The sequence below is a fragment of the Poecilia latipinna genome, unplaced genomic scaffold (genome assembly GCF_001443285.1).
Source record: "Poecilia latipinna isolate Pla-1442-1.1 unplaced genomic scaffold, P_latipinna-1.0 Scaffold249, whole genome shotgun sequence".
In the NCBI taxonomy this organism is placed as follows: domain Eukaryota; kingdom Metazoa; phylum Chordata; class Actinopteri; order Cyprinodontiformes; family Poeciliidae; genus Poecilia; species Poecilia latipinna.
The window spans coordinates 259,858-285,525 of record NW_015112865.1 but is presented as its reverse complement, the minus strand read 5'-3'; the positions used below and the strand labels follow the sequence as shown (position 1 = coordinate 285,525).

Genomic DNA, 25,668 nt, shown 5'->3' with positions numbered 1-25,668 from the left:
AAATGTAAAAAAATGTTTTTACTGAAACCAAAAAAGGAAAAAAAAAAAAAAAGGGGGGGGGGGGGGATGTGCAAAAACATCCCCCCTCCTCCCCCCGTATTGATGCGAACATCACCACAGCATCATGTTCAATCAGAAACTATTTGGTTGCATTTTCTAAATTATTTAGTTGCATCTGCAATAGAAACAGGGGTCAATATATGATCACCTACAAGCAAATAAATAAATAATGCCGTATACTTTTTGCAATTTAACATTATAAATGTATGGGCTTTAAATTCAAAATCCTAGGCATGGACAGGCATCAGATTCTCATAACCTTGAGTAAAAACAACCTTAATGTTGTTTGATGTACAGAAATTGTTCAGTGAAATGGTGAATAAGAGGCTGGAAAAGAAGACATAGAAAATGGAGAAATCTAAAATAATAATTTGTAAAACAGAAACATGTTTCCAAGATTTAGACAGACGGAGCTTAGCAAACACACAGGCGAACTAAACAGAATAGAAATGCCACACTTATTCTTTATTATTACAGGTATAATAGCATGTTCTGTGATAATTGATTATTGTTTTGATTTTAATATCTGGAGTAAAGCCAAAACCTTCAACATTGATTGGTAGTCAGGCTATCCGCTCAGGTAGCTATAGCATGCACTCGGCTACTTAACAGACATACTTTTTGTAGATTCACAGCTGTTTTACTTTATTCAATAAAAGTGATGGATGAAGGTGCTTTAGTTTCTGTGGAATCTGGTTGAAATAACTCTAAACCGCAAGAAATTTCTTTATTTATTTATTTTCAATTATCAAATCTGGCAAAGGAATTTAAAGTTCAGGAATCTTGCTAACTTTTTCATCTTCTTCTTTCCCCGGGCCACACCTTCTACACCTTTTACACCTTCTACACCTTTTACACCTTTGTACTCAAAAGAAAATGAATACTGCGTTTGCAATCACCGCATTGTGGCAGCGCCCTCAAATTAAAAGCCTCCTTTTCATAATAATTAACTGCTTTCTTTTGGAAGCCTCATCTTTCACACGACGAAACCAAAATCGATTGTTTTGTTTGCAGCGTTTGCTTATCGTGCAGTCATCACAAACTGGAGGTCAGCGTTCGCCTGCCAAGTGAAATCCTTTGTGCTTTTGTAAAAAAAAAAAGCACAAACTGCGGCAAAAAAAAAAATAAAATAAAAAATTGTAGATGTTGAGCCGGAGGAGGACAAAAGAGGATGCGTTGATAGGAGGCAGAAGGAGGAGGAGTGATATGGGTACGCTGACTCACTGTGACCCTTCTCCCTGCTCCACCAGTGGCATTGTGGGTATTTATACACCGGCGTAGGCTGTTCACCCCCTTATATAAGCCCGTACACACATATGTCCTCGTACAGACACGTGGGGAGGCGTCCTGGGTGAATGATGCGTTTTTGTGTTGATCATTGACTTCACTCTGCCTTCGATTCTTGCATCGTCTTGCTCTTGTCTTCTTGCTCCTTGTTGCAAAAGCCTCGTCTTTGTGTCTTCCACCCCACTCACAGGGATGCTTCCTTTCCCGAGACGGTAGGAAGAGAGCAAGAAACAAAAATGGCAACAGGAGTCTAGCTCGCCAAGACCTCTCTGCACGCTGTTTAAAGCCTGTGCCAGGTCTGCCTGGCTGCAGTCAGGCAACAAGATCTGATGCAGGTGTTTGTACATGAGCCCAGCAGACTCTTGTGAACATTAAATGTTCAGTTGATCGGGATGTTTTGCCGGTAACACAATGCATTCGTTTGGTTGTAGTTTGGGAAGTGACAGAGACTGTGAAGTATTGTGTGTTTGTAATCTGAGCTGCTTTGTTTGATGTTTTGCCACCCAGTGCTGCCACTCACGTAATCTTCCTCTTGCAGTTCAGATTGTTCTTGCTGACAGGACTGCTGACATTTTCTTATGGCGAAGAAACGGCGTTGTTTGGTTAAGCAGCATCCCGTAAACAAAAGGGACGAGATCATAGTCAAAATGCTAGTGATATTCCTGAGATGGAGACGTGCACAAGCTCAGTTGTTGTGCTTTTGCCCCAGTAGTTTCAGATATCAAATGTGGCACTGTTACTTACTTTGTGCCACGAATAAATTAAAGTGACTTCCTTTTAAAACAATGCAGTTAAACAGATTAAAGTAAGGCAGTTTATGCAATGTTATGGCCATTAATGTCCATGCATCCATCCATTGTCCTTATATCCGCTTGTTACTGAAAGGCCTGTGCCTGTCACCAATGTTTATAAATGTGACAGAGTTTGATGCACTCAATTATTTGTGATATTAATAAACAAGTAAATAAAAAAAAAACTGGGAGAAAATCAAATAATTAAATCAGACACAGAAGTGGCTTGCAAGAGTATTCGCACTCATTGAACCACAAACGTAGTATTTTTCTGAACCTGTGAGCAATAGAGCAACTCAAAGTAGCTTCTATTTGTGATGTAAAAAAAAAAAGAGGTAATTTTATTTGAAGGGTTGTGCACAAGACTGACATGACACTGTGATAAACATGACAAAACACATGTCATAAGCATGAAGGAGCCTTCATGAAGGTCTTCATGAAGAGTCATTAGGTAAATAGTTCCACTTTTAATGCAAAGTTGCACTAAAAGTTGCATTAGACGTCCATTAAATGTGTCAATTCTGCATTATTGGTTAATGATTACACTTTTAATGTGATATTCTATTAAAACTTGCATTAAAAGTGTCATTATTTACCAAATCACACTTCATGACAACAGTCATAAACATTCATGAAGACTCTTTCATGCTTATGACAAGTATTATGTCTGTATTATGCACACCCCTTCAAATAAAGTGCTCCCAAAAATGAAATCTGATTTTAACTTTTGCATAATTAACATCCTAAATGCATGTATTTGTTTTAACACTTTTTAGTGATTTATTTCCAAAGTCAAAAAACGAATCAAATCTGGTGAAGAACGTTGAAATATGGCGGTAGCATCATCATGCTGTCTTAGGGGTTTGAATATTCTTGTAAGACTGGTATGTTTTTTTTTTTTTGTTGTTGTTGTTTTTTTAACCCATGTCCAACCAAATGTTTAGATCGTGATCTAAACTGAACCACGGAACGCAGTGTGTTTGCCTACGCTTGCATAAAAACTTATTTATGACACATTAACGAGGCTATATGTCGAGAGACGCTAGAAAATGGAAATCTCTCTCGCTCTAAACACGGCTGCAGAATCCGACGGCATTTAAATCTGGGACATCGTTGTACAGCTTGTCGCTACGTGTCGCAGGCACACACAAATACACACATGTTGGCACTTCATTAGAGGGAAACGCTGCGTACAACAGCCGTGCTCTGCCAACATTTCATGAACAGAACACACTGGAGCGACGAGAGCAGAGGAGAGGAGATCGGTGGAAAATAATGCAGTTGAAAACAAGTAGCGAAAGGAGCAGGAGATCACAAATTGTGGAAAGAAGAGGATAAAGATAGATGATGCTGAAATGAGATGAGAAAATGAGAGTGCCATGACTGAAATCTCACACATCTGTTCGTTCAAGACTTAATTTATTTATCTTTATTGAAGCAAAAAAAATTAAAGCAGATTCTTTAACCAGAGGAGGTTCAACCAGCAGCAGTTTGTTCACCAATGCAGGGACCATGACGGGAAGTTGATATCGATTGGCTACAAGTTGTTGCGTAATAACGCCGGGCGACTGGCGCTCATAGATTGAGAAAACATGTAAAACTGTGAATGAATATGTCGAGCCACAGGCTCGGTGGTTTTGTGACTGCAGCTGTGCTCGCTCGTAAACGTGCAGCAGTAAACGGAAAACTATTAATACAGATACAAATCTGAAAAGTGTGGCGTCCATTTTTACTACTTCACCCCTGAATTGATACCTGATGGATTCGCCTTTCAACACAGTTCCAGATGCAAATCTTTGGATCTCTACTAGCTTTTTACATTCAGATCCTTATTTTATTATGTGCAGTTTTAAGGTGTTTTTTTTTTTCTGCCAAAATTTTAGACTCCTCTTACATGCCCTCTTCACGACTTGTTGCAAACTGCAAACTCTATTGCTTTTCTTCAGCAATGGCTTGCAAAACTTTTACTTGATATTCTCTATGAACATCATGTGTACAATTACACAATAACTACTTATTCTTGATGTTAAATTTGCAGACACATAGGTGTGGAGGTTTCTGTTTATTTTCTGGGTTCATTTTCCGTGTCTTATAAGAGCAGAAATCCAAACACAACAAGAGAAGCAGTGCTTGTGGCAGCCCTGTGGTGATCTACAGCTGAAGTATGATCCAGGAAATGTACGATAAAGAAGATGGATGCGGCAACTGAGATTGCATAATTTTCTGTTTCCTCTTGCCCCACTGAAAAGACAAATGGATGAAGATTGAAAGGGGCAGTATTATAAGAAATCTACTTTTTGAGCTTTAAATCATGTTGTAATGTTATTCCCTCATCAAAAACATACCTGTAGTCTTGCTCTGATTCTTCCATGCATGTTTGAGAAATCTTCTAACCTTCCGTAGCAACCATTCAGCTGTGCAAAGCGCCTGGGTGGCCCGAGCGCCGCCTTCGAGCTGCAGCTCACTCAGCTCCTACAGACTAGCCAGCAGCAATTAGCAAACACCTGGTGGGACTGCACATCGACTTATTATATCATATAAGCCACTTCTCAGTGCTATGCTGGCAAAGGCCGACCAGCATAGGGGTGAGCTGGGTTTGTCCATGTGTTGATCTGTGTGTACTGTTTGGAAAAGAATGGCATGGAAAGACTTCAAGAGTAGTTCTGATGAGAGGTTGGAGGAAGGTGTGAAAAAGGTCTTTGATGAATCGTCAATTTATTTGGGTGGTTATGGCCTTGGAGGCTTGTTGTTGTGACCTATTCAAACTTCTCATGACTGATTGGACTGTTTTCATTCTGTTGTTATTTTTTCTGATGAAGTTGACAGTTATTCACATTATTTGTTAATGTTACATCTTGTATTGTTTGTAAAAAAATAAAAATAAATCATTATCCACAGAAGTCAGAATCTGCTCTGGAAATGGTGGCGATGACTGAGCAAGCAGTGGCATGCTGTCCCTTCGGACAGAAGCCGGTTGCTCTTTGGTGAGAGTGAAAAACTCTCAGCAACATTAAAACATTACAAAGCGCATTGAAATGGTAGCAAACAAGACATTAGTATGCATTATGTCATACAATAAGTTGGCGTCTGTGAGTGTTTGCTGATTCCTCCCAGCTGCGGGAAGCAAGAATTATTGTTTTTTTTTTTTGTTTTTTTATCAACATGAATGTTGCATGAACTCATGCAGTCACATTGTTGAGCTAAATGAAGTGTTGAAATATGCAAAAAATATGCAGGACAGAGAATGTTGATGTGTGAAACTAGGACTTGTGTGGGAGAGAGCAGAAATTTATGTGAAGCGAATACAAAACAGAGCTCTAAGAAATGGACATAGGCGTGATTGTTTTGATGCATGGATTGAAATAATCCTGTTACCCCGTCACTTTATCCTGAATTAAATCTAACACTGCTATCAGGGAATATGTGCCACATCTTCATTTCTTAAATGTGGAATATTTGTTAAAGCGCAGCAAGCAGATAAGAATAGGACCAGTTTAGATGTTAAAGTAAAAAAAAACAAAAATGGGAATTTGTAAGAGCTGGTAAACTTCTGATCACTGTTATTAACTCTATAGAAAATGGCAGGGGTTGTGACAACATTTTGAAACGCTCATTTTTCAAATGAAGAGTAATTGAAACCGGATATTTACATATGTTGAATCAAAGACATTGTATATATGAAGAAGGAGGGTTAGCAGCCTGAAGGTACAGGTTGTAGGCCAGTCTGGTGGTTCAGGCACGTATGGGCCTGTACCTGCTACCTGAGGGCAGCAGATGCAACAGATGATTCGCTCAGTGGAGCCAATTGTGCATAACTTTTGTGGATTCCTCTGACATAACGGAGGGAGATTTCTGATTTCTGGAAAAATCTTCACTGCTGTTTTTACCACCTCCTGGAGAGCCTGCTGACAACCTCGGTGCAGCTGGCAAAACACACTAAAAATCCATAAATTAAAACAGTGTTGATGGCAAAGTTACAAAATATTTACCATCAACTGCTTTGGGATTAGCATACTCCTCAACTTCCTCTAGGAGTACAAGCGTTGCTTTGTTTTACCCACATCTGAGGAAATGTTTTGCCCCAAGTCAGGTCCTCCGAAATAGTTATTCCCTGCTATTTCAAGTTAGTATTGCTCTCCGCCATCTCGCTTCCATTGGAGAGAGAGTTTTGTTGTCTTCTTGATGTTGTTGTCGTCACACGATGCGGCTACCTCGGCCCTGTATGGTATGTGGTCATCGTCGTTGATCATTTCAGCAAATTTCACAATGAGATTCAAATTACAGTAGCTGGAGGAATGGTGTGGAAAAAGTGTAGAGTAGTGAGCTTAACACACACCCTTGGGGAGCTCCGGAGTTGGTGAATGTCGCTCAGTGTTAGTTCGAATTGTAGGTAGTAACAAGTTGTAGCTGGAGGAAAAGTTGTTGGCTAATTTGGCTGTGCAGCCTTACTGGTCCTCGTCTAACACTCCGTCTGGTCCAAAAAAGTCACTATTTTAGGTCGTAGATGACCTAAAATAGTGACTAAATAAAAGTTTAGTCAGATTTTATGTCCGGTAACGAAATAAAAAGGTTTCTATTTTTATATTGCAGCTGTAAATACTGGGTTAAGTTGTGTCAACTGGAACAACATCAAATTTCATATTTCTTTGGCTTTCTGTGCATCATCCTTCAACAAAGGAAAAAATAAACATCCTTCTTTGCGTTCAATAATTTAAAGATAAAGCCATTTTCCACCTGAGGAAATGAATCAGACCAGATCGAAAGACTCCCTTCAGATCCACAAGATTGTTTCTAATCATTCCTTTTTAGCCACCTATATTTTCAACCTGCTACTCTGTATTCATTCACACAATTAGACTCATCCCATCATCCATTTTTTTAAACGCATGGGGTCAGACAGTTGGATTTTATTTTTTATTTTTTGGTAAATATTAGATAAAGCGATTACTAATTATTCTGGTTACAGAAAATACGATCACATTTCGGTCCCGGCGCTATTTTTGTTCAGATGTGCTGTTTGTTTTGGCCTCCGAATCGTACCATGGAGAACGCGTAGCACAGTTTTAGTCCCATCATTGTGCGTATGTGTGTGTGTGTGTAACTGTGTGCTTTGTTAAGGACTTGGCAGTAGCAGTAGCCCAAAAAGAGCAGTCGCCTTGAAGCAATCTGTGCGAACAGCTCACACCAGTCCTAGATGTACTCGCATCCCTCCACCTGCACGTTCTGTTTTCAATCTCATGTCGTTTGAGCGAGGGGGAGGCTTTCTGTGTGTGTGTGTGTGTGTGTGTGTGTGTGTGTGTGTGTGTGTGTATACAGTATCACTGCTGTGTGTAGGTGGTGTAACCAGAGAGTGAATTTTGCGTGGGAGTGAAGTACCATTCAGGTGCACATGTGTGTTGTAATGTGTGTTAGAGTAGAGAACGTGTTCTGTGTTAATTATTCTCGCTCCGCTCAGAACCGCTGAGAAGAATTCACTGAGATGTGATGCCTCTATCTGGCCTCTAAGGTAAATTTATTCAAGGAGAAAAATGAGAGCAACTACTATTATTATATATATATATATATATATATATATATAATGTCAATTCCTGAATCACACAAAAGTGCACTAAACAGTGATTTCTGCTAAACGGGTGCTTAGATATTAATTTATACTAACATGACAATGTTTCATTGAGGACAGGTCATGTTATAAATCAAAAAATAGATTTTTTTTTGTGACTAGAAAATGAATGTAAGTATTATTGATATCCACTATATTTATGTTTACATAATATTTTGGAAATACTCAAAAAAAATTCAAGTCTTGTTTACATCATTATGAAAACATAATGCAGTAACCAATTATCAAACTGCAATAAACACTACATTTTCATTAAAAGCCAACATCATAAAGCACAAATACATATCAAATATATTAATCAATGTTCCAGTTATGAATCAAAAGCGGCTCTAATCAGGGGTGTTTTCAGTCTTGACATAAATTAACTCAGTGTTTCAGCTGTTTTGCAGTTTTCTGCAAGTTTTTGTAATTCATAGAAGCTGAATGCTGCTTCTCCATGTTTGGTTCTGGTTCCGGGGATTCAGAGGAGAACCAGAAGACCTGAGTGATCTGGAGAGTTGATAGAACAGCAGCAGCAGCAGATCTTTAATGTATTGTGGTGCTACAACCATTTGGTGATTTATAAACCAACAACAGTATTTTAAAGTCTATTCTCCGAGCTACAGGGAGCCGGTTTAGGGACTTTAGTTCTGATGCGATTTGCTCCATCTTCCTGGTTTCAGTGAAACCTCATTAAATCCTTGCCACACCTTTATGTCTGCCAGCTCAGGACATATGTTGTAACCTCCAAAATGTTTGTTTTTATTGCTTTAATGTGCTGAACACGCTACCATGAGTCTGGGTACCATGAGTCTGCACTTTATCTTGATTTTAAAGCGAGTGTCTGTTGGCAGTGAGAAACATTTTGAGCACATTCTCCCAAACGTAGTTTACCAACACTGAATCATCTTGTAGGCAGGCAAGTTCATTTTCGCAGCCAATGTGGCCTACTGTATGCTCTCCCTCAGGCTGAAAATACAGAGGTCCAACACACCAATTATCTTTTTTTTTTTTTTTTAAGTAAACGTTAATGATTAAAATTAGCCTTGATGTGCTGCCGAAGATTGGTGCAGATTGGTGCATAAAGATGCAGGCCCAGTGTCCCCGAACTCGTTTTCTGTGTAGATATGTGGTGGGCTTTTTTTTTTCTTCTTCCCCCAGTCCTTTCATCTAATTCGTCCACATTTTAATCTGCCTCTGCATCTGCTGTTTGAACTCATTATTGACAGTAAATATGTCCATAAGGAGTGATATAATAATCACATATCTGTCAGTCAACTGTTTGTATACGGTTGATGGGCTTTTAAAAATATTTTGGCAGTGTGCACAGTCACATGTAAACTCTGGATAAACAGTGTTTGATGCGCTTACAGTTTCGCCCTGACAGAAGGTATTCTTGTACGTATTTTTATTTTTTAATTCAAAACTAATTTTGACAACCTGTCTCCAATAATAAAAAAAATTGTTTAACTTTCTGCTAAGCTTCCTTTAGTTGAAACTAACAACTTTGCAATCGTAAACACCGATTTACAAACTGTTAATTGTGCCACAGATGTAATTTTTTTTATTTTATTTTAGTCCAAATGGCCTACAGTCTTTTCCACATCATTACCAATTCTTAAACTAATAAACCTAACCAAGTATTAAAGATAAATGTGGAATAAAATATATACTTTTAATGGTTGGTATTAATATACCCAACGTTCTTCCTAGGACCTTCAGCCTCCAGCCCAGCCCCACAGTGAACCCGTCCACCGTAATCCTCCTACACCAGCGACGGCAGCAATTAAACAAAACTTGGTGGACCTGCGCATCATACAAATTACGTCTCAGTTCAATTCTCCTAAGAAGGGTTGTAAATGGTGTCACGGAGAAGAATTGTTCCAGTGACGTACTGAAGGCAGTGTGTTGGAAAGAGTAGGAGGTTCTTAAAGAGACAGAGGCCCATTTCATGGCTATAATGCAAAGTCAAGTTTCTTTTAAGTTATTTTGGTATTAACAGGATTTCCATACCAGCTGAAGGTAACAAAGTGACTTGATTGTGCTATAAAATTACTCTATGATAATTTTATACTCTGACCTTCAAAATGACTGAAATCACAAATCTATTTTTGTTCAAAAATATCTGACCAAAATTAACAAAAACAAACATTCATGCCATAAATCTTGTCAAAGATTCCCAAATGTTTCAATGTTATGCTCAGAGTAGATTGTATGTGTTGCTGCTGCCTGCCCAGTGTCAAGTGTACAAAACAATCAGCTGGAAATGCACAATCTCTAAAAGAAAATCTAAAATGCTACAATGAATTCATGTGAACAGATTTGTGTGGTGTAACCTGGATTGACTTGAGCTTTCGTGAAACCTCCTGCTTGCACATCCAGCGCGTCTCTTTGGGCCCATCTGTCATTCCGCGTGTGGACTCCAGGGCATTTTCGTACGAACCATTTCTCTAAGTGTCTGTGATGTTATTACCCTTCTGTGTTGGTCTTGGCTGTCAAGTGGAGCTGACACTGATCGGGGTGGAGATGACAGGCTCGTTGTGCATCAGCGCTTCCACGTTTTGTGCCTCGCTGATTGTTACCAACCTGGAAACTGGAACCGTGTCACGCTTCTCATCACATTTGGCTGCAGATTGCATAAGATTTCTTTGATGTAGACTCCTTGTTGTTTTTCTGCAAATTGGAGGAGCCCAGGGAGGAGAAAGTGTAACGCTTGCTTAGCTGTTGAAAACCCAGAAACGGAAAGGAAGCTTGTTGTGATAAGGAGACGGTGCCCATTGTGCGTCCAATAGGCCGTCTGACTAAATGACAATGCCGCAGGAGTTACACAAAGACAGTGTAGGTGTTAAGACAGACCCACAGGATCCTTTTGTTCCACTACTTAAGCTTTTAAATACTCTCATATAAGTGCTGCTTCCAAGAGCAAAGTCACTGCAGTCAAGAAGTCTCCCTAAGAGCATCTGTAATTTGCCTTAATTTCAATAAAAACATTTGTGTCAAGTCAAAAGTGCTCTCGCATCAAGAGCTTTTCAGTCTCGTTTCTCCTGGAAGGAAGTCATTAAAAGGCAGAAAATCTGTAATTGGACCCTTCAAAGTTCGTCGGCAAAGAGCTGCAACAATATAACACAGCACGAGTGAGGTGATGCTAAGCGAAACGTCTTCTACTCGCAACGTGGTTTTATGCAAGTCTGACTACATTACGGACTGGATGCCCGCAAACGAAGCTTATTTTAGCTGCAGTTATTCCTCTTTGTTTGCATTTTTTATTTTCAAAAGAGGAAGGCGGACGCCTCTATCCATTTGGTCATGCGTGACTATTTTGTTGTAGCTGACGAGCTACAATTTATTTCTGGATCACTATTTGAGTAATTGCAAAGAAGAATTGAAATTTGAGCGCCATTTTACACTTTATAACTGTATTGGATTATATGTGCTCTTAGAAATGAGATAAAGCGGAATGAGAGGCCATTTTAGAGGGGATGAACATCAGCAGGTCTCCTCTGCCATTTTTTTTTTTTTTTTTTTTTTACAGAAGTCACTCTGTAATTCAAATCCTTCTCCCCACTGAAAGGAGGAGTTATCTTAGTCTGAATCTGCGATACAGAGACTAATCACAGGCACCATCTGTTGTAGTTCTTCTAGCTTCTGAAAGTTGCACAAGTTTTAGCTTGACGTGTTTGACTTTAATCAGCAGAATTCCAGCAAAATGCGAACGCCTTTTCTGCAGGCGTTTTGGGAGTTTTGAACTCAACAAGTGTTTTTAATAAGCAACTTTGTCACTTTGTGCTTAAGAGTCATTCATTTAAATGACTTTTCGATTTTGTCTCCTGCCTTTAATGAGGTTTTTCACTGCATTTCCTTTTGTGGTTAAACACTGTAAGCTGCCTTGTATATAAATGATGGTGTACAGATATACTTGCCTTTCCTCTCTGCCTTTTTTTAAGGTATTAGTAATTTAAGCTGGAAGAAAAGTGGAAATAGACGTCTCCATCCTCAGTGAGAGACTGTGATTAGCTAATAATACTCATGTGCTGCTCCAGGTCAGTTTAATCTAAATGGTGCAGAATCCATTTTTTTCTTCCTCTCTTGATACGTTTTGGTTTGCAGTGTTGAGGCTCGTTTTGGGAGAATTTATCATGTTGTATTTTACTGACAACTGTTGTGAGAGAAATGTAATAAATGTGAAATTTTCACATTGAATTTTGATGCATTTTCTCTCTCACACACTCTTTTCACAGTGTGCTGTTTCGTGGTTCATAAACGCTGCCATGAGTTTGTCACTTTCTCCTGTCCAGGCGCGGACAAAGGACCGGCCTCAGACGTGAGTACAGTCAGATTATTAAAGCTATACACACCCCCCAGATTTTCAACTTTCAGCCTGACGAGCGTAGACGCCTCCAGAGGAAGCACTTGTGTTTGCCTGTTGGTTTTCTGACTGATAAGGCTGTATATGCGTCTAAAAACCACCTCAGTTATTTGTTCCCCACGTTTCACCTCACTGCTGTAGCATTTCTTTCTTGGTAATGTGGTTCAAACAGCGTCTCTTTTATCATTTTAGTTTAAGAAACTCACACAGGGCCGAGCTCTTTCTCTAACATTTCTTCTTCTTCATCTCTTTGCTAGCATCTGTTTTTTTTTTTTTTAGAAACTGAAAATTTTAAACTTTTTCTGCAAAAGTCCATTTTATATTGGCTTATTCACCATAGTCTTTCTGCAAGGCTTTTTTCATGTACTTTTCTAGCAGTCACAGTAAAGAAAAGAACATGATGCCATTTTTTCTGTTTACATCACAAAATCATAAAACCGTCTGGTACCACAACATTCCTGGGTAGGTCCATTTGGACGATGGCACTGTCCGGTATTACACAACACAGTCCAGAAAAAAGTCACTGCTTTTGACAAGCACGAGACAAAATAGTGCACCACACTATGTCATCACACTAGTCTGACGTCACGTTATGCGTTTGGGTCTGACCCATCCGGCTCAGACTTTCAGACGTCCAGGTTTGTAAAATATGTTAAAGCTGGTGAATATCAAGTTAAAGCTAGTAAAGAAAACCGCATGTTGCAGAAAATATAAGGAAGTAAAAAGCTCACACACCGCAGGTAAAATGCCAAGTTTTGGTGATATAAATAAATTACCTTTAATTTGCCATGTAGGCTATATTATTCAAATAAAAAAATAAACAAATCTCGTAGAGGGTGAAACGTACGAGTATTTTATTATTCATCTGCTTTTTGCTTTTTGTTTTTTTACTGATTAAAGACCTAGTCCAAATATCTCCTCTCATTTTTAAGCCAGCATTAAGCTTTTGGGTTTTTTTTTTCCATTTGTCACCTCAAATCTCACCATCCACCTCTATCATCTTCTTTCTATTTTCCACCGGCTTCATTTCTGACAATTGAACATTTCTATATTTGGTAGGCGTATACTGTTAGCTCTCCCCTTGTATGAAAATATCTCCCGCACACGTTGTCTATTTTAAAAGCTCATCCACCCAGGGATCTTCTGCTCTTAATTATGGGGCCGTGTCACCATCATCATATTGTTTCTTTAATAAGTTCATGACCTTATGACCTCAGTCCCTGGGAATGTAGGCTAGCTCTGCTCCAAAACCAGTTGCTTACTTTATTATTAGAGATGGAAATAGAGCGGAGGGCTTATATCTGTGCATAAGAGGAAATTAACCAAGATGTACATCAACTTAGAAACAGATGTATAATGTTATTTAGAGTGATACAGTCAAATCTGAAAACATTTAATCCTAGTGTGTGCAAGATCATCTCTCTGTCCGCAGTTCCTCAATTCCCATACTGCCTCTCACTTTTCTTCCCTTCTGTCAGCTATGTATGTATAAAAGAAGAATTCAATTATAGATCTGGGTTAATAGGATGGGTTCCCTGTGGGAGAAGTCGAGGGATGATGTCCTCTAATGAAACCTACATTTCAGGTCCACAGCTTGCTAATGGTATAGAACTTGAAGGTTGAAGGACTGTGCATGTTTTACAGTCGTCATGTCGGACATGAACTGATTTATGGTTTCAAGGTTCAGCGGTACAGGTGTAAAAATATTATGGTTTCAAAACTGCAGGAAAAAACCCATACAGGATATAACAGTTTTTGCATTTTAGATGTAAAGGAATATTTGCCCTATTAAGCCACCTGTTGCTTCAAGCTGTCAATTAGTTGTATTCTGTGGCTGGATAGAGGAATTTGCTTAAACTTTTACCAGTGATGGGGAGGATGATAAAGAAAGTATTTCTTAAACATTTACCCTGTTTTGAAACAAACACAATGCAAAATGCTATAAAAGTCTGCAGGTAAAATAAATAGCATGGCCTGTAATGCAGCTAATTTACAAGCTAAAATCACCTGTTCATGTGTTGTTTTGAACTTGTTTGTACAATATATATCCTTTTTGAAAGACATGTTTAAATAAAATGTATTATTATTATTATTATTATCATTAATGTGCTGCACAGTTGACGTTTATTTTAAATATGACTAAACATGGGCATGGGCGTGTTTTAAAAGATTCCTGTGTGGATCATTTCAAGGAAGAAAGTAAATTTTTGTTTCACCAACTAAGTGACTCTGAAGCCTGTCTATCACAGAGCATTTCCAATAACATGACAGCATGTGTTTGATTTGTGTGTTGGCGGGAGATGACTAATGCCGTTGGCAGGAAATATAATTGGACAGGAGAGTGCTGTGATGAAACAAAGGAATGGAGAGAGGGGGAAAGGATAGACATTGACGTGGAAATAAGTAAAAAAAAAAGTGGACATTATAATGTTTAACTTACATTTATGGTTGTATGAAAGTTTTCATAACTGTCAAAACAGCAACTTTTGTAAATCTAGGAGTTTTAGCTGTTTGCTGCACTGGAGCGTAGAGATGTTTGTTTACACACTGGAAAAGCATTAATCTTAGAGATGCAAGTGCTGCTACCCATCAGTCTCAGAAGTACTATGAGGCAATCTCCAATTACTGTATTTTTCCGACTATAAGCCGCTACTTTTTTCCTCACACTTTGAACCATGCGGTTTATAGCCCGGTGTGGCTTTTCTGTGGATTTTTCTTCAACCACCAGGGGGCGCTTTAGCAGGAAGTGAATCTCTGGAAGTCAGAATTGGTCATAAAAGAAGAAAGTGCTGATTTTCATTTAGAACAAACACATGCTAGCAGCAGGAGAAATTTCTTCAAACTCATACCTCATCATGGAAACAACACGAAGAAAAAGATGCAGTTTTAAGTTGAGGGCTGTCGATCTGGCAGTACAGGAGGGAAATGGAGCCGCTGCACGTAAACTCGGCGTGAATGAAACTATGGTTAGGTGTTGGAGACGCTGGGTCCTTGATAGCAGATTTATTAAGGACCCAGCCCTCTGCTGCCCTCTGCTGTGTCCTTGTGGAAAACCGAGAGCAGCGGAGATACCAGTGGCTTATATATGGCTTATATTTGTTTGTTTTTGTTTTTTTTTTGTTTTTGTTTTTTCAAAAACATTGTAGGTGCGGCTTATAGTGAGGTGTGCTCTATAGTCTGGAAAATACGGGTAGGTCTGTCATGATAGCAAATTTTGTTGGACAATAAATTGCCCCAGAAGTTATTGCGATAAATGATGATATTGTTTTTACAGAATATCTTCAAGTTCTGCAATGGTAATGGCTTTATGATGCAAGTACAACCTCTCAATTATTTCTAATGGACATATACAAAACAAAAGTATGTTTTTTTACTTTTTTTTTTCTTTTTCCAAAATCTCTTTCTCTTTCTTACTGTTTATTCAATGTCACATGCTGTTTTTATTTTATTTTTTTAATTATGTAAAGCACCTTTAAATGCCTTGCTGCTGAAATGTGCTATTCAAATAAAATTTGATTGATTGATTTGATTGATATAACACTGGAAATGGAAGAAATTTTAAATATCCAAAATTTATAACTCAATGCAAACAACGAATAAAATGAATTATCTTTCAATCTCTGTAAACAAGATTGCCCTTCAACAAAAGGGAGGCTAGTTGAGACCAATGCATAGCACTAAAGAACTCTGCCAACCTGTTTCTGATGGAGACGCAAAACAATCATGTGATGTAAATTATGTTAGGTGTTACTAAAAATACAATAAAACATTCATTAGGTTATTTGTGTATGTTTCAGCTTTGAGGCATCAAGTGATTATTTTCACTGATGTGTTTTCCTAGAATAAGATTAAAGCAGTTTATAGTTTTAGTCTGCAGTCCTGTAGATGGAGAGTTTCTGGCTTTATTAACAAATGCAAAACATTTAGTTTTATTTTTTCTTACTTTATTGTTACTCTAATAATTGTTTTACTCATAAAACAAACCAAAAAAAAAAGAGCATAGCTATCTTACTGACATTCCACAAACCAAAGACCGAACAAAATCGAGACACAAACTAGATGTTGTTTTTGTTGGTTTCTGTTTGTCTCATTTTGTTTAATTTCGAGGTTTCCGAATTGGTTTCTGCTCATTTCTTCCTCTGAAAAGAAAAATTAAGATATGAAAATTATTAAAACTTAATGACATACTAAGACGTTCTTATAGTTTGAAGATGTTGGGTACAATGGCGGTAACGGTCAAAATGCTACATTAAGTCCCAGGACGAACGGAGACTAAAGTAACAATTTAGGCATATAATTTGTTCTGGCTTTTTGATTTGAAAGTTCAGAACTTTAACAAGAACCGAGAATACGTAGCCTCCCTCTGGACATCTGTGCTACCATAGAGCTGAGATGCAGGTGTGTATTCTCTCCACTGCTGCGGTTGCAGGTTTCACACATGCATGAACTCACATGGGCACTTGATAGACAGCAGACAAAAATAGACCCCTAACCCCCCTTCCTGGTTCCACATTTAAATATATTTTCATAAAGAGGATTTGTTGTGCAATTTTCACCTCAAAGATCGTAACCAATATCGGTCTTGACAAAATGTCAAAATAACTATAATCACTTTTTTTGTTGTTTGAGAATTGAGGGGGAGCATATTAGGGGTTTTATTAAGAAAACGGGTCATATGATTCAGAGTGAAATGATGCAGAAACCTGAAGGCAGCGTTCCCCTAAGGAATCACAGTCCACCTGAAGATACGGCCCGCCCTCCACACTCCCACGTGAATCCTCTAATGTACGGTTAAAAGCAACTTATGAATGTTAATGTGCAGAAATGAGTTAGTCACAGACAATAGGAAGGCAAAGAGTGTTGTACATGTGTGCAGGCGATATTCTCTCTTCACTGCAGAAATTGTCAAAAACTCTCACTGTGATGACTACAGACATGAAAACGATCCATCAAGCACTCACAGTTCGACAGTTTACAATGATTTATTTACATGAGATGAATAAACCAAATTACTTTAGTCAGAAATTTAAAACTTTTCGTTTTGCAATTCTTAGATGTTGTTTGAGTACAATAAAAGCATTCATATCCCTTGAACTCATTTTATCACAAACTTCAATGCTAGCAGAATTTTATATTTAACTCGCTTATTTAACTTGAGTGATTTAAAGAGCATTCACACCCCTTTACTCTGACACATCTAAGTAAAGGTGTCGGAGTGACACGGTTACTTACTGTGGTGTCCAAATATTGACCCCGGTATGAATCTGTGAAGCCGTAGCGGTTTGTCTGAGAACATTACTGGGGGAAAAAAGCCACACCACCACATTAGTCAGCAGAGAGGTCAAGAATTTCATCATCATACAGGACAGGGAATCCATGTCAGAATGGCCCAGTCAAAGTTCATACCTAAATTCGATTGAGATCTGTGAAAACTTGAAAATCGGTGCTCTTCACTCAATCTAACTGAGCTTGAGTTACAAAAAGTCTCCAAATATGCTGATATGGTGGAGACATGCAGCTAAAACAGAAACAAAAAAAAATGTTTCCAAGTGTCTCAGCTTGAACAGATCAAAAGCTAAAATCTTAGCTAAGTTTCAGAAGAGGACAGGCAACAATTTTATGAATGCTATCAAAATCTGCCTTCAGTATTGCTTTTCTTACAGCACAATACGTGACCACCAACATCTGCAGCAGCCAGCAGCTGAAACGGTTCAGCTTTTGGCCTGTTAGCTCATGGCAAACGACGCCGCTGCTTAAAATTAGTTGGGAAGAACTAATCTTTGATCTAGGATGCAAAATTAAACCAAACAGACATTTGCCTTGAATGCATTTTCCCTCTAAAACCTAACTTCGTCTCTCTTTGAGACATTAAAATTTTACAGGTCTAAATCTCTGTTCGGGGTTTTTTTTTTTTTTTTTTTTTAAAGTGCCAAGTCACCTGTTGTGTCATTCCAGTGGCTGCATGCATGTTCATAACTGTTCAGCGGACCGGTGTGTGCGCTTTTATCAAACTTCACGGAAGGCTGACTTCCTATTAAAGACAGTTGTGTCAACAGAACTGCGCGCACGCGCGTACACACTCGGGCTGCTTCTGTTGCCTCGCAAAGCTGATAAGAAACAAAGCAATTCAGAGGAAAGCTGTCGTTATCAGATTACAGTCAACCCCCCTCTGCATTCGCCTACCCTCCATGTAAACTTCCTGTAAATGTTCACAGCAGTGGAAAGTCTGAGATGAATGGCTTGTGGTGAAAGAGATGGAAGATCATTTATTTGCTCTTTGATTCTGCAGAGTTCCCGCTTATTTAATTGTGTGTCGTGAAATGTTTGCTCTGATGAAAAGGATAGTTTTTTAATGCCTGTCAAGTTTTGAATGTTTCTCTTAATGTTTCTCTGCAGGACCCGAGGGCAAAGCATAAATTCAAGATCCACACCTACTCCAGCCCCACCTTCTGCGACCACTGCGGCTCCCTGCTCTACGGCCTCATCCACCAGGGGATGAGATGCGACCGTATGCGCTCCAAACTGCACACAACCCTCTCAAACCTGATCATTTTTGCTCATATCTACATGAAAATACTTGCCAATTCCTTTTATTTGCATGGCGGATTAATATCCTTCAAACATACCCCAAACACAAACTGTTTATTCTTGGATGTGCTTTTCAGACTGCATGATGAACATCCACAAGCGCTGCGTGCCCAACGTGCCCAACCTGTGCGGGACGGACCACACCGAGAGGAGAGGCCGCATCGAGATCAGCGCCGAGGTCAAGACTAACGTTCTCACCGTCACCAGTGAGTGCATTTCAGGAAAACATGCAGATGCAGATGCAGATGCAGAGCACAAACACATCGACTGGGAAGCGTTGGGAATGCAGGTGTTTGTCTCCCTCTGCTGTAAGGATGGCAGAGATGAAGATGGGAATACTTGGTTCATGATTTAAGGATTGGTCTTTTTCTTTTTTGGTTCATGGTATTTTGCCATGAAACTCACAGTGATTTATTTCAAAGCTACAGAGAAACCAGATGCTTTTTTTGTAGGTATAAATTTCTTATGTCTTAATTGTGGCTGAATTTTCAGTTACTCTTTTTTTCCAGAAACCGTAGACTTCGATCTGTTTTTTTTTTTTTTTTATGGGGTTGAGGCCGGGGCTATTTGTGAGGCTTGAGGGCTTTCAAAGTGTATTTGGTCGTGTTTGGGGTTCATTGTCCTGTTACTCACATAAGGCACCTGATCCAAAACTGACGTAGCATACACTGACTGTCGAACAAGGTTGAACACAACCGGGCATTGCGGCAAAACTACGATCCCAAACCCTCGTTCTTTCGAATATTTTTCGAAATAGTTTTTTGAAGTAGACCGTGACTTGAACTTGCACCCTCCATTTAAAAGTCTCTCAGCTTTAATTTCCTTGAATAAGATTCTAGATTTAATATTGGATATGAGACATTCAGAAAATGTTTTGGGAAAATTAAAATAATTCACAAAACAAAACAAATACATGACCAACCTGCTCCACTTCCCCTCCAGAAACCAAGATGAGAAGAAATATCGCTTGTAAATATTAGTCCAGTTTTATTCATCGAAGCAATATGATTAAAAAATGACTATCAGTCAATATCAGTGTTAGTGCCGATATAATGTGCATCCCTGTTAAAATTCATTTGTAATTTTAACATAATACTAATTTAAAATAAGGTTAAGCTTTTATTTAGTTAAGATATAATGTTTCTTTTTGCACACTTGGAAATATTTGTGATGCTGAACATGGTATAAATGTACTTTTAGTAATTCTGGACCCGTTTTGCTTGTTCAGACTCTGCCAAACTAAATCTGCAAAAATATTCACAATACACCAGTTGGACGTTCTGGAACTTTCAAAGAACCATTTAAAAATTACCAAATGAATAATTAACTGGACAATCAGTTTACTGTTGTGGATAATAATCCGGCTGAAATTTGCCAAAATCAACTAAGGGCTTTCCAACCAAGTAGGGATATTTTACTTTTTACCAAAGTAATATCTATCAAATAAGTTTTGTAGTTGACTTTTACCAGGTAATCAGGCAAAAATTTAAATTATGACTTATGAATTTATTTATGTATTTATTACTCTTTCCGCTCTCAATTTTCTTATGAAAAATATAAACCTGCAGAAATGTGTCCCTCTGTTGTCAAAGAACAAAACTACCTTCATGTACTTGACTTAATTTAGCTTTGAACAAAAAATTGTTTTGCTTTTAGTCTTTTATATGCAAAAGGAGCCCAAAATAAAAAGTAGAGTTGGTTTCATAGAATTTATTTTTACATGTAGTGGCTATTTTCACCTGAAGGAGGCAGCAGAGGACTATAACAAAGGTTCTTCGAAGTCAGCATAATTTGAACAGTGAGAAATTATAATAAACTTTTTACTGATAAAAATCTTAACTGGGACCCTTCTGTGTCGTCACCACGGCTACATGCGGACATAAACCAAATCTGTGTCAGTTCATTATTTTCTGAAAAGATGTGGACCTATTAGCGTTTAAGAAGAGAAAATTACTGATTGTACTTAAAAACCGACAACCACAAATCATCAAAGGCAGACAGAACTGAAATTGTGTGTAAATTGCAACCTGGGAAACCCAGAATGTTTTGACGTTTAACTCTTTGATTCGTCTTGTTTCTATGTGTTGTGTTACTTTAAAATCTCCAGATTTTTAACTTTGTAAATGTTGAGTGTTTAAGTTGCCATTTTAGAAGCTTACAGACCCGCATGCTCATGTTTTTCTCTCACCGGTACCTTATAACTACTATTACCACAATATAATTATGAATTTTCTTTACAGTAATATTACCTCTAAATGGCTGACTTAAGAGTTGAAAACCTGAAAAGGAGGAATAGAAATAAGTTAAATTAAACGTTTAAATTAGTTTGACTTAAACATCATGTCTCCAGGGTAAGGGTTAGGCAGTAAATATTAATCTTATTCATTGTTATCAAAAATGAATATTATTTTGGTGCTTGAACCAAGATGCTGGATTCTCCTTCCCTGCTGCTCGGTGTGTTTCAGTCTCATCTTTGGTTCTGGTTCCCACGCTCCAACACGGGGTCATTAACTGCTCGTTAATGTGGGAAATAAGAGAGTGCACTTATCACACACACACACACACACACACACACTGCCAGGACAGCAGTAAATCCACTTAGCAGACCAGAACGGCAAACTAATTCCAGTATGTAAATGTCCAGGTAAAAATGATCCGGACATTGTTAAAGGTTTTGTTCAACATCTAGTTATCTTGCGACGTCCTTTTGGTTTTTCGTGATAACTCTTTAACGGTAGAAGACGGAGGCCGGAGCGGTTCCATTTTTTAGCTGACAGGTATCAGTGTGGAGCCGTGTGCAGCATCCTTATTTCAGCTGTGGTGAATAAGAAGCAGGAAGTGCAAGCATCTTCCCTTAAGTTTAACAAAGCAGGATCTGGTAAACAAAATATGGCTGCTCCTCCGAGAGACGTGTTTGTGTTGACTCTGATTTTGGATTTCACGAAGCCGTTGCTGCTGTTGTAAAGCATCAGATTCTTCACAGCCTTTTCTCTTGTCGTAGGTAGATCAAAGTTCACGGTGATGCAAAGCTCATGGGAGCAGAGAGGCCTCTCTTTTAAAGAGACTCCAGCATGGCAAAAAATGCAGCGTAGGATATCGAACCAAAATCTTTCAGATGCTTTGTGTCGCACCTGTAAGAGAATGGTTTAGTAAACAAACCTTCAATGGGAAAGGAGTTATTGTGATCAATAGCAAGCGCAACTGTTGAAAGACTGGTTTAAAAGCGCACAGGACTTTTCAAACCCTTCACACCGGACAAAGAGCACACCATAAATCACAACGTGTTTGACCTTTAACTCTTCTACGCATGCACAGAACTTGCGTGGTTTAGTATTGTGCTGGCAACTTCTTTGGTTTCTGGAACATGCCTGAAGGAGTCTGGTTGCAGGAGTGGTAGCTAATCCGTCGCCTGACTGGGAACACCTAAAGTAATTTATTCCAATGTTATTGGTGGTGCTGTTGCTGTGGGAATCACTTGTTGCCGGTCCTCTGGCTGCAATAACAAGCATCTCTTCCAGCTGAAATGAACAAACCAAGTACCAAGTGTAAAGATCATGCTATATCACATTTTATTTAAAAACTGATGTGCCTGCTATTGTCGGAACAAGAAGCTGCCGGATTAGTTGCATTTCAATACAAGTGAAGATTTTTTTCCTTCTAGTTTAGATCTCAGTAGCTGTTGAAATGTGTGCATATGTTCCTCTCCAAACGGATTGTATGTCGCGTGAACAGAAACAAACCGTATGATTTAAGAAGTAACCCGATTAGATTGGGTGAGATTGAACTTCTGTTTAGTAATTTAGTAAAATAAAGCACCAAAGGTGGCACTGTAGAGTAACCTGCTCTTCCATTGATATGTACGCTCCAGCAGATACATTCTTTTACTCACAGCAACATCTTTGCTGTTTACTCTGTGTCCTATGGGACTATTTGGTATTCTTCCCTCTTCACAGCTCTCCTCCACTGCTATTTGATGGTCACTTTAACTGGCATCATCTAATATTTATTGGCCCGCTCTGCTGAGAGTTTAATGCTGGGGTCTTCGCTGCGGTTAACCTATTGGAGGTTAGCGGAGAGTAATGCTTTAGCGGCAGCATTTTTCCTGATCTCCTGGGAAGCTCTCCTTTCTATCTTGGTTCAAAGGAAACTTACACGCCACCTTAGGAGACCTTTAGATTTTTATGGGACAAGTACAGCATTTTCTTTCACTGAAATATGGGGGAGGGGAAAAGCATGGCAACTATCTACAGTAGTTGGTAGATTGTCATTTCTCTCATCATGCTAAAAACGTCATTAAAGCTAGCCTGGTGGAAAAAAGTAGTAAATAGACGATCAACATAATTGTTCACGACTCCTTCTGATCTCTGATTGGCCCATTTGAAATTCTACCAGAGAAATTCAGCTCGATGGGAGAAATCCCAGAGAAAGGAGGGAAGAGAGATGAGAATCAAGCGGAATTGCGTAGGAAGACGATGGCCAGGTCAGATAAAAGCAGCCAACTCCTCACCAGATCACAGTGTAAAAAAATAAACAGTTTTTTAACCGGTAAATATGAAAAGCATTTAAATTTGGTGAAATAAAATCTGCACGTTTTAGCTGCACTTGTTTATTAGTAGAAGTTTCTTTTAATTAATTTAAAATTTAGTGAATGACTAAAGACATTTCATTGAAGCTAAACACATAAGACCTGTTAAGTAACTTGTGTAGGTTTTTGAAGGAACCACATTTAAAAAAAAATTATAAATAATTTTTCCGTTTGTGTTTCTTCATACACCGCTTTCCTTAATCTGCTATTTTTGGGGGGTGGGAGAGGGATTTCAATGAACCAAAAAATTAAATGCACTAATATTTATTTGCAGTGTTCTGGTAATCGATGATTTTGTAAATTATGATAATTTAATGCAAAGTTGGCATTTTTAATGGACTTATAATGCAACTTTTAGAGCAACTTTGCATTAAAAGTGTCATTATTTACCGAATGACACTTCATGACAACTGTCATAGACATTCATAAAGACTTCTTCATGTTCATGACAGGTGTTATGTCATGTTTTTGACAGTGCACACCCCTTCACATAAAGTATTACCCAGTTTTCTACTTCAATCCGAACAGCTAGCATAGGCAACTTGACCTTCTTTCTTTTTAAGCTAATAGTTTCAGGACCTTTAGATGCTGTAACCCTGGACCACCACAAGAGGGACAACTGTCAGCTAGAATTGAAAAAGTTAAATTATTGCTAAATTTGACCTGCTATTTTTTTTATATATATATATTTTCTTTGCTTTCTTCAGTTAAAGAGGCCAGGAATCTGATTCCTATGGACCCCAACGGGCTGTCAGACCCCTACGTGAAGCTGAAGTTGATCCCAGATCCACGCAGCGAAAGCAAACAGAAGACCAAGACTATAAAGTGCTGCCTAAACCCCACATGGAACGAGACCTTCAAATTGTAAGAGCGTTTATCGGCTTCTCATTGACATCATGTCTTCGTCTTAATCAAAGAACTGCCTTCGGGCCGCTGCATTGTGCCGCTCTTCGCATGCTCGAGTGACCGCCGGCGCTCGGATGACAACATCTGGCTTCCTGTATCTTGTAAAACCTTGCTTTTGGGGTTGTTTTGCTGCTGCTGCATCCTTGATAATCCTCACGATGATTAGTTTAGGAGAAGACTGAGACTGATAACTCCAGGCATTTCAGTGCAGATGTTCAGGCTTAGAGGAACTTTGTGCATCTTTCAAGCCACCAAAATAAGAAATAAAAGAGCATTGCGCTTTAGTAAACTAGTTTGTAAAGACAAAAAAAAAAAAAAAAAAAAAAGTTTTTTTGGGTTTTTTTCTTTTTGCCCCTTGTGAGCAGTGGTTCTCAGCCATTTCTGCTTTATTTCCTGTTTTCTTAAGGTCGTTTCACATTTAGTCGATCAGATGCAGCCGCTTAATATACCGGTAATTACCAATGAGCAGTAATTAATACTGGAAGGAGTTTCAGTATGTAAACCTTTCAGTTCCTTTCGGTGGACTCCTTTCATGTCACCTGTTGTTTTGTGAGATCTTGTTTTACGTGTTACAAGTCTGTTCTTGCGTTCTCCACAAAAACGCAATGTATTGTTTAGGCACATTGGATTTTGGTTCACCAGAAACTTCCATAATTGCCAATTAGGATTTAAGTTGATAACTCTTTATCAGAAATAATTACTGATTCAAATACCTCCTAATTGAAAGCTTTGCCAATTAATGCTTGCACTATTGTCATGCTAGCTGCTATAAATGACGAGCAGTGGATTTAATTTCATTTTGTACTTTAAGATGATGTAATGTCACAAAGTAGAGGTGTGTATCTCGGAGAATGTCGCCACTCACAAAACACTGTGTCTCCTCCAGCCACCTGAAGGAGTACGACAAGGACCGCCGCCTGTCGGTGGAGGTGTGGGACTGGGACTTGACCAGCCGCAACGACTTCATGGGATCGCTGTCCTTTGGCATCTCAGAGCTCCAAAAGCAAGGGGTGGATGGCTGGTAAGACACGGAGATGAATGGAGTGGGGGTGTGGGAACATTTGAGGTGGCGAACACAAGAGAGCAGCAGGAGGGAGAGTGAAGGTGACCTTGTTCATTACCGTAGCATAGGAGAAAAAACTTTTTTCTTTTTTTTTTTAGCTTTTCTTCCTAATCTGGTTATATTTAGTGCCAGAGTAGCTCTTCCCCCGTCTTTTTATCTCTGCTTCTTTATCTCTCCTCTCCTCCACCCTCACGCCCCCCCACCCCCTCCACCTTCCCTCCCTATGTGTCTACAGCCCAATCACTATCTCTCTAAATCTTCCTCTTTTTTTTTTTTTTTTTTTTTGCTGACACTGCTCTGTCAGGGTTTTTAATGAGATGCCAACTTTTGAGGTGAGACCGGGAGGTGGGAGGATGCCTCGGTACACCTGATATTCGGAGTGAGCCTTTTAAGATGCAGGTTTTCCTCTAATCCACCTCT

The 25,668-nt window shown here is 38.8% G+C and overlaps 1 protein-coding gene across 3 annotated transcripts in view; it reads left to right on the top strand.

Moving 5' to 3' along the window:
* The window catches only part of prkcbb (protein kinase C, beta b), a 100,496-nt gene that overhangs the window by 32,571 nt on the left and 42,257 nt on the right, over positions 1-25,668 (top strand). For all 3 annotated transcript variants that reach the window (XM_015032749.1, XM_015032748.1, XM_015032747.1), the window contains exons 3-7: positions 11,979-12,061; positions 18,503-18,614; positions 18,772-18,900; positions 23,987-24,143; positions 25,072-25,206. In XM_015032749.1, coding sequence (XP_014888235.1) covers positions 11,979-12,061; positions 18,503-18,614; positions 18,772-18,900; positions 23,987-24,143; positions 25,072-25,206 — 616 coding nt within the window. The remainder of the gene's footprint in view (positions 1-11,978; positions 12,062-18,502; positions 18,615-18,771; positions 18,901-23,986; positions 24,144-25,071; positions 25,207-25,668) is intronic.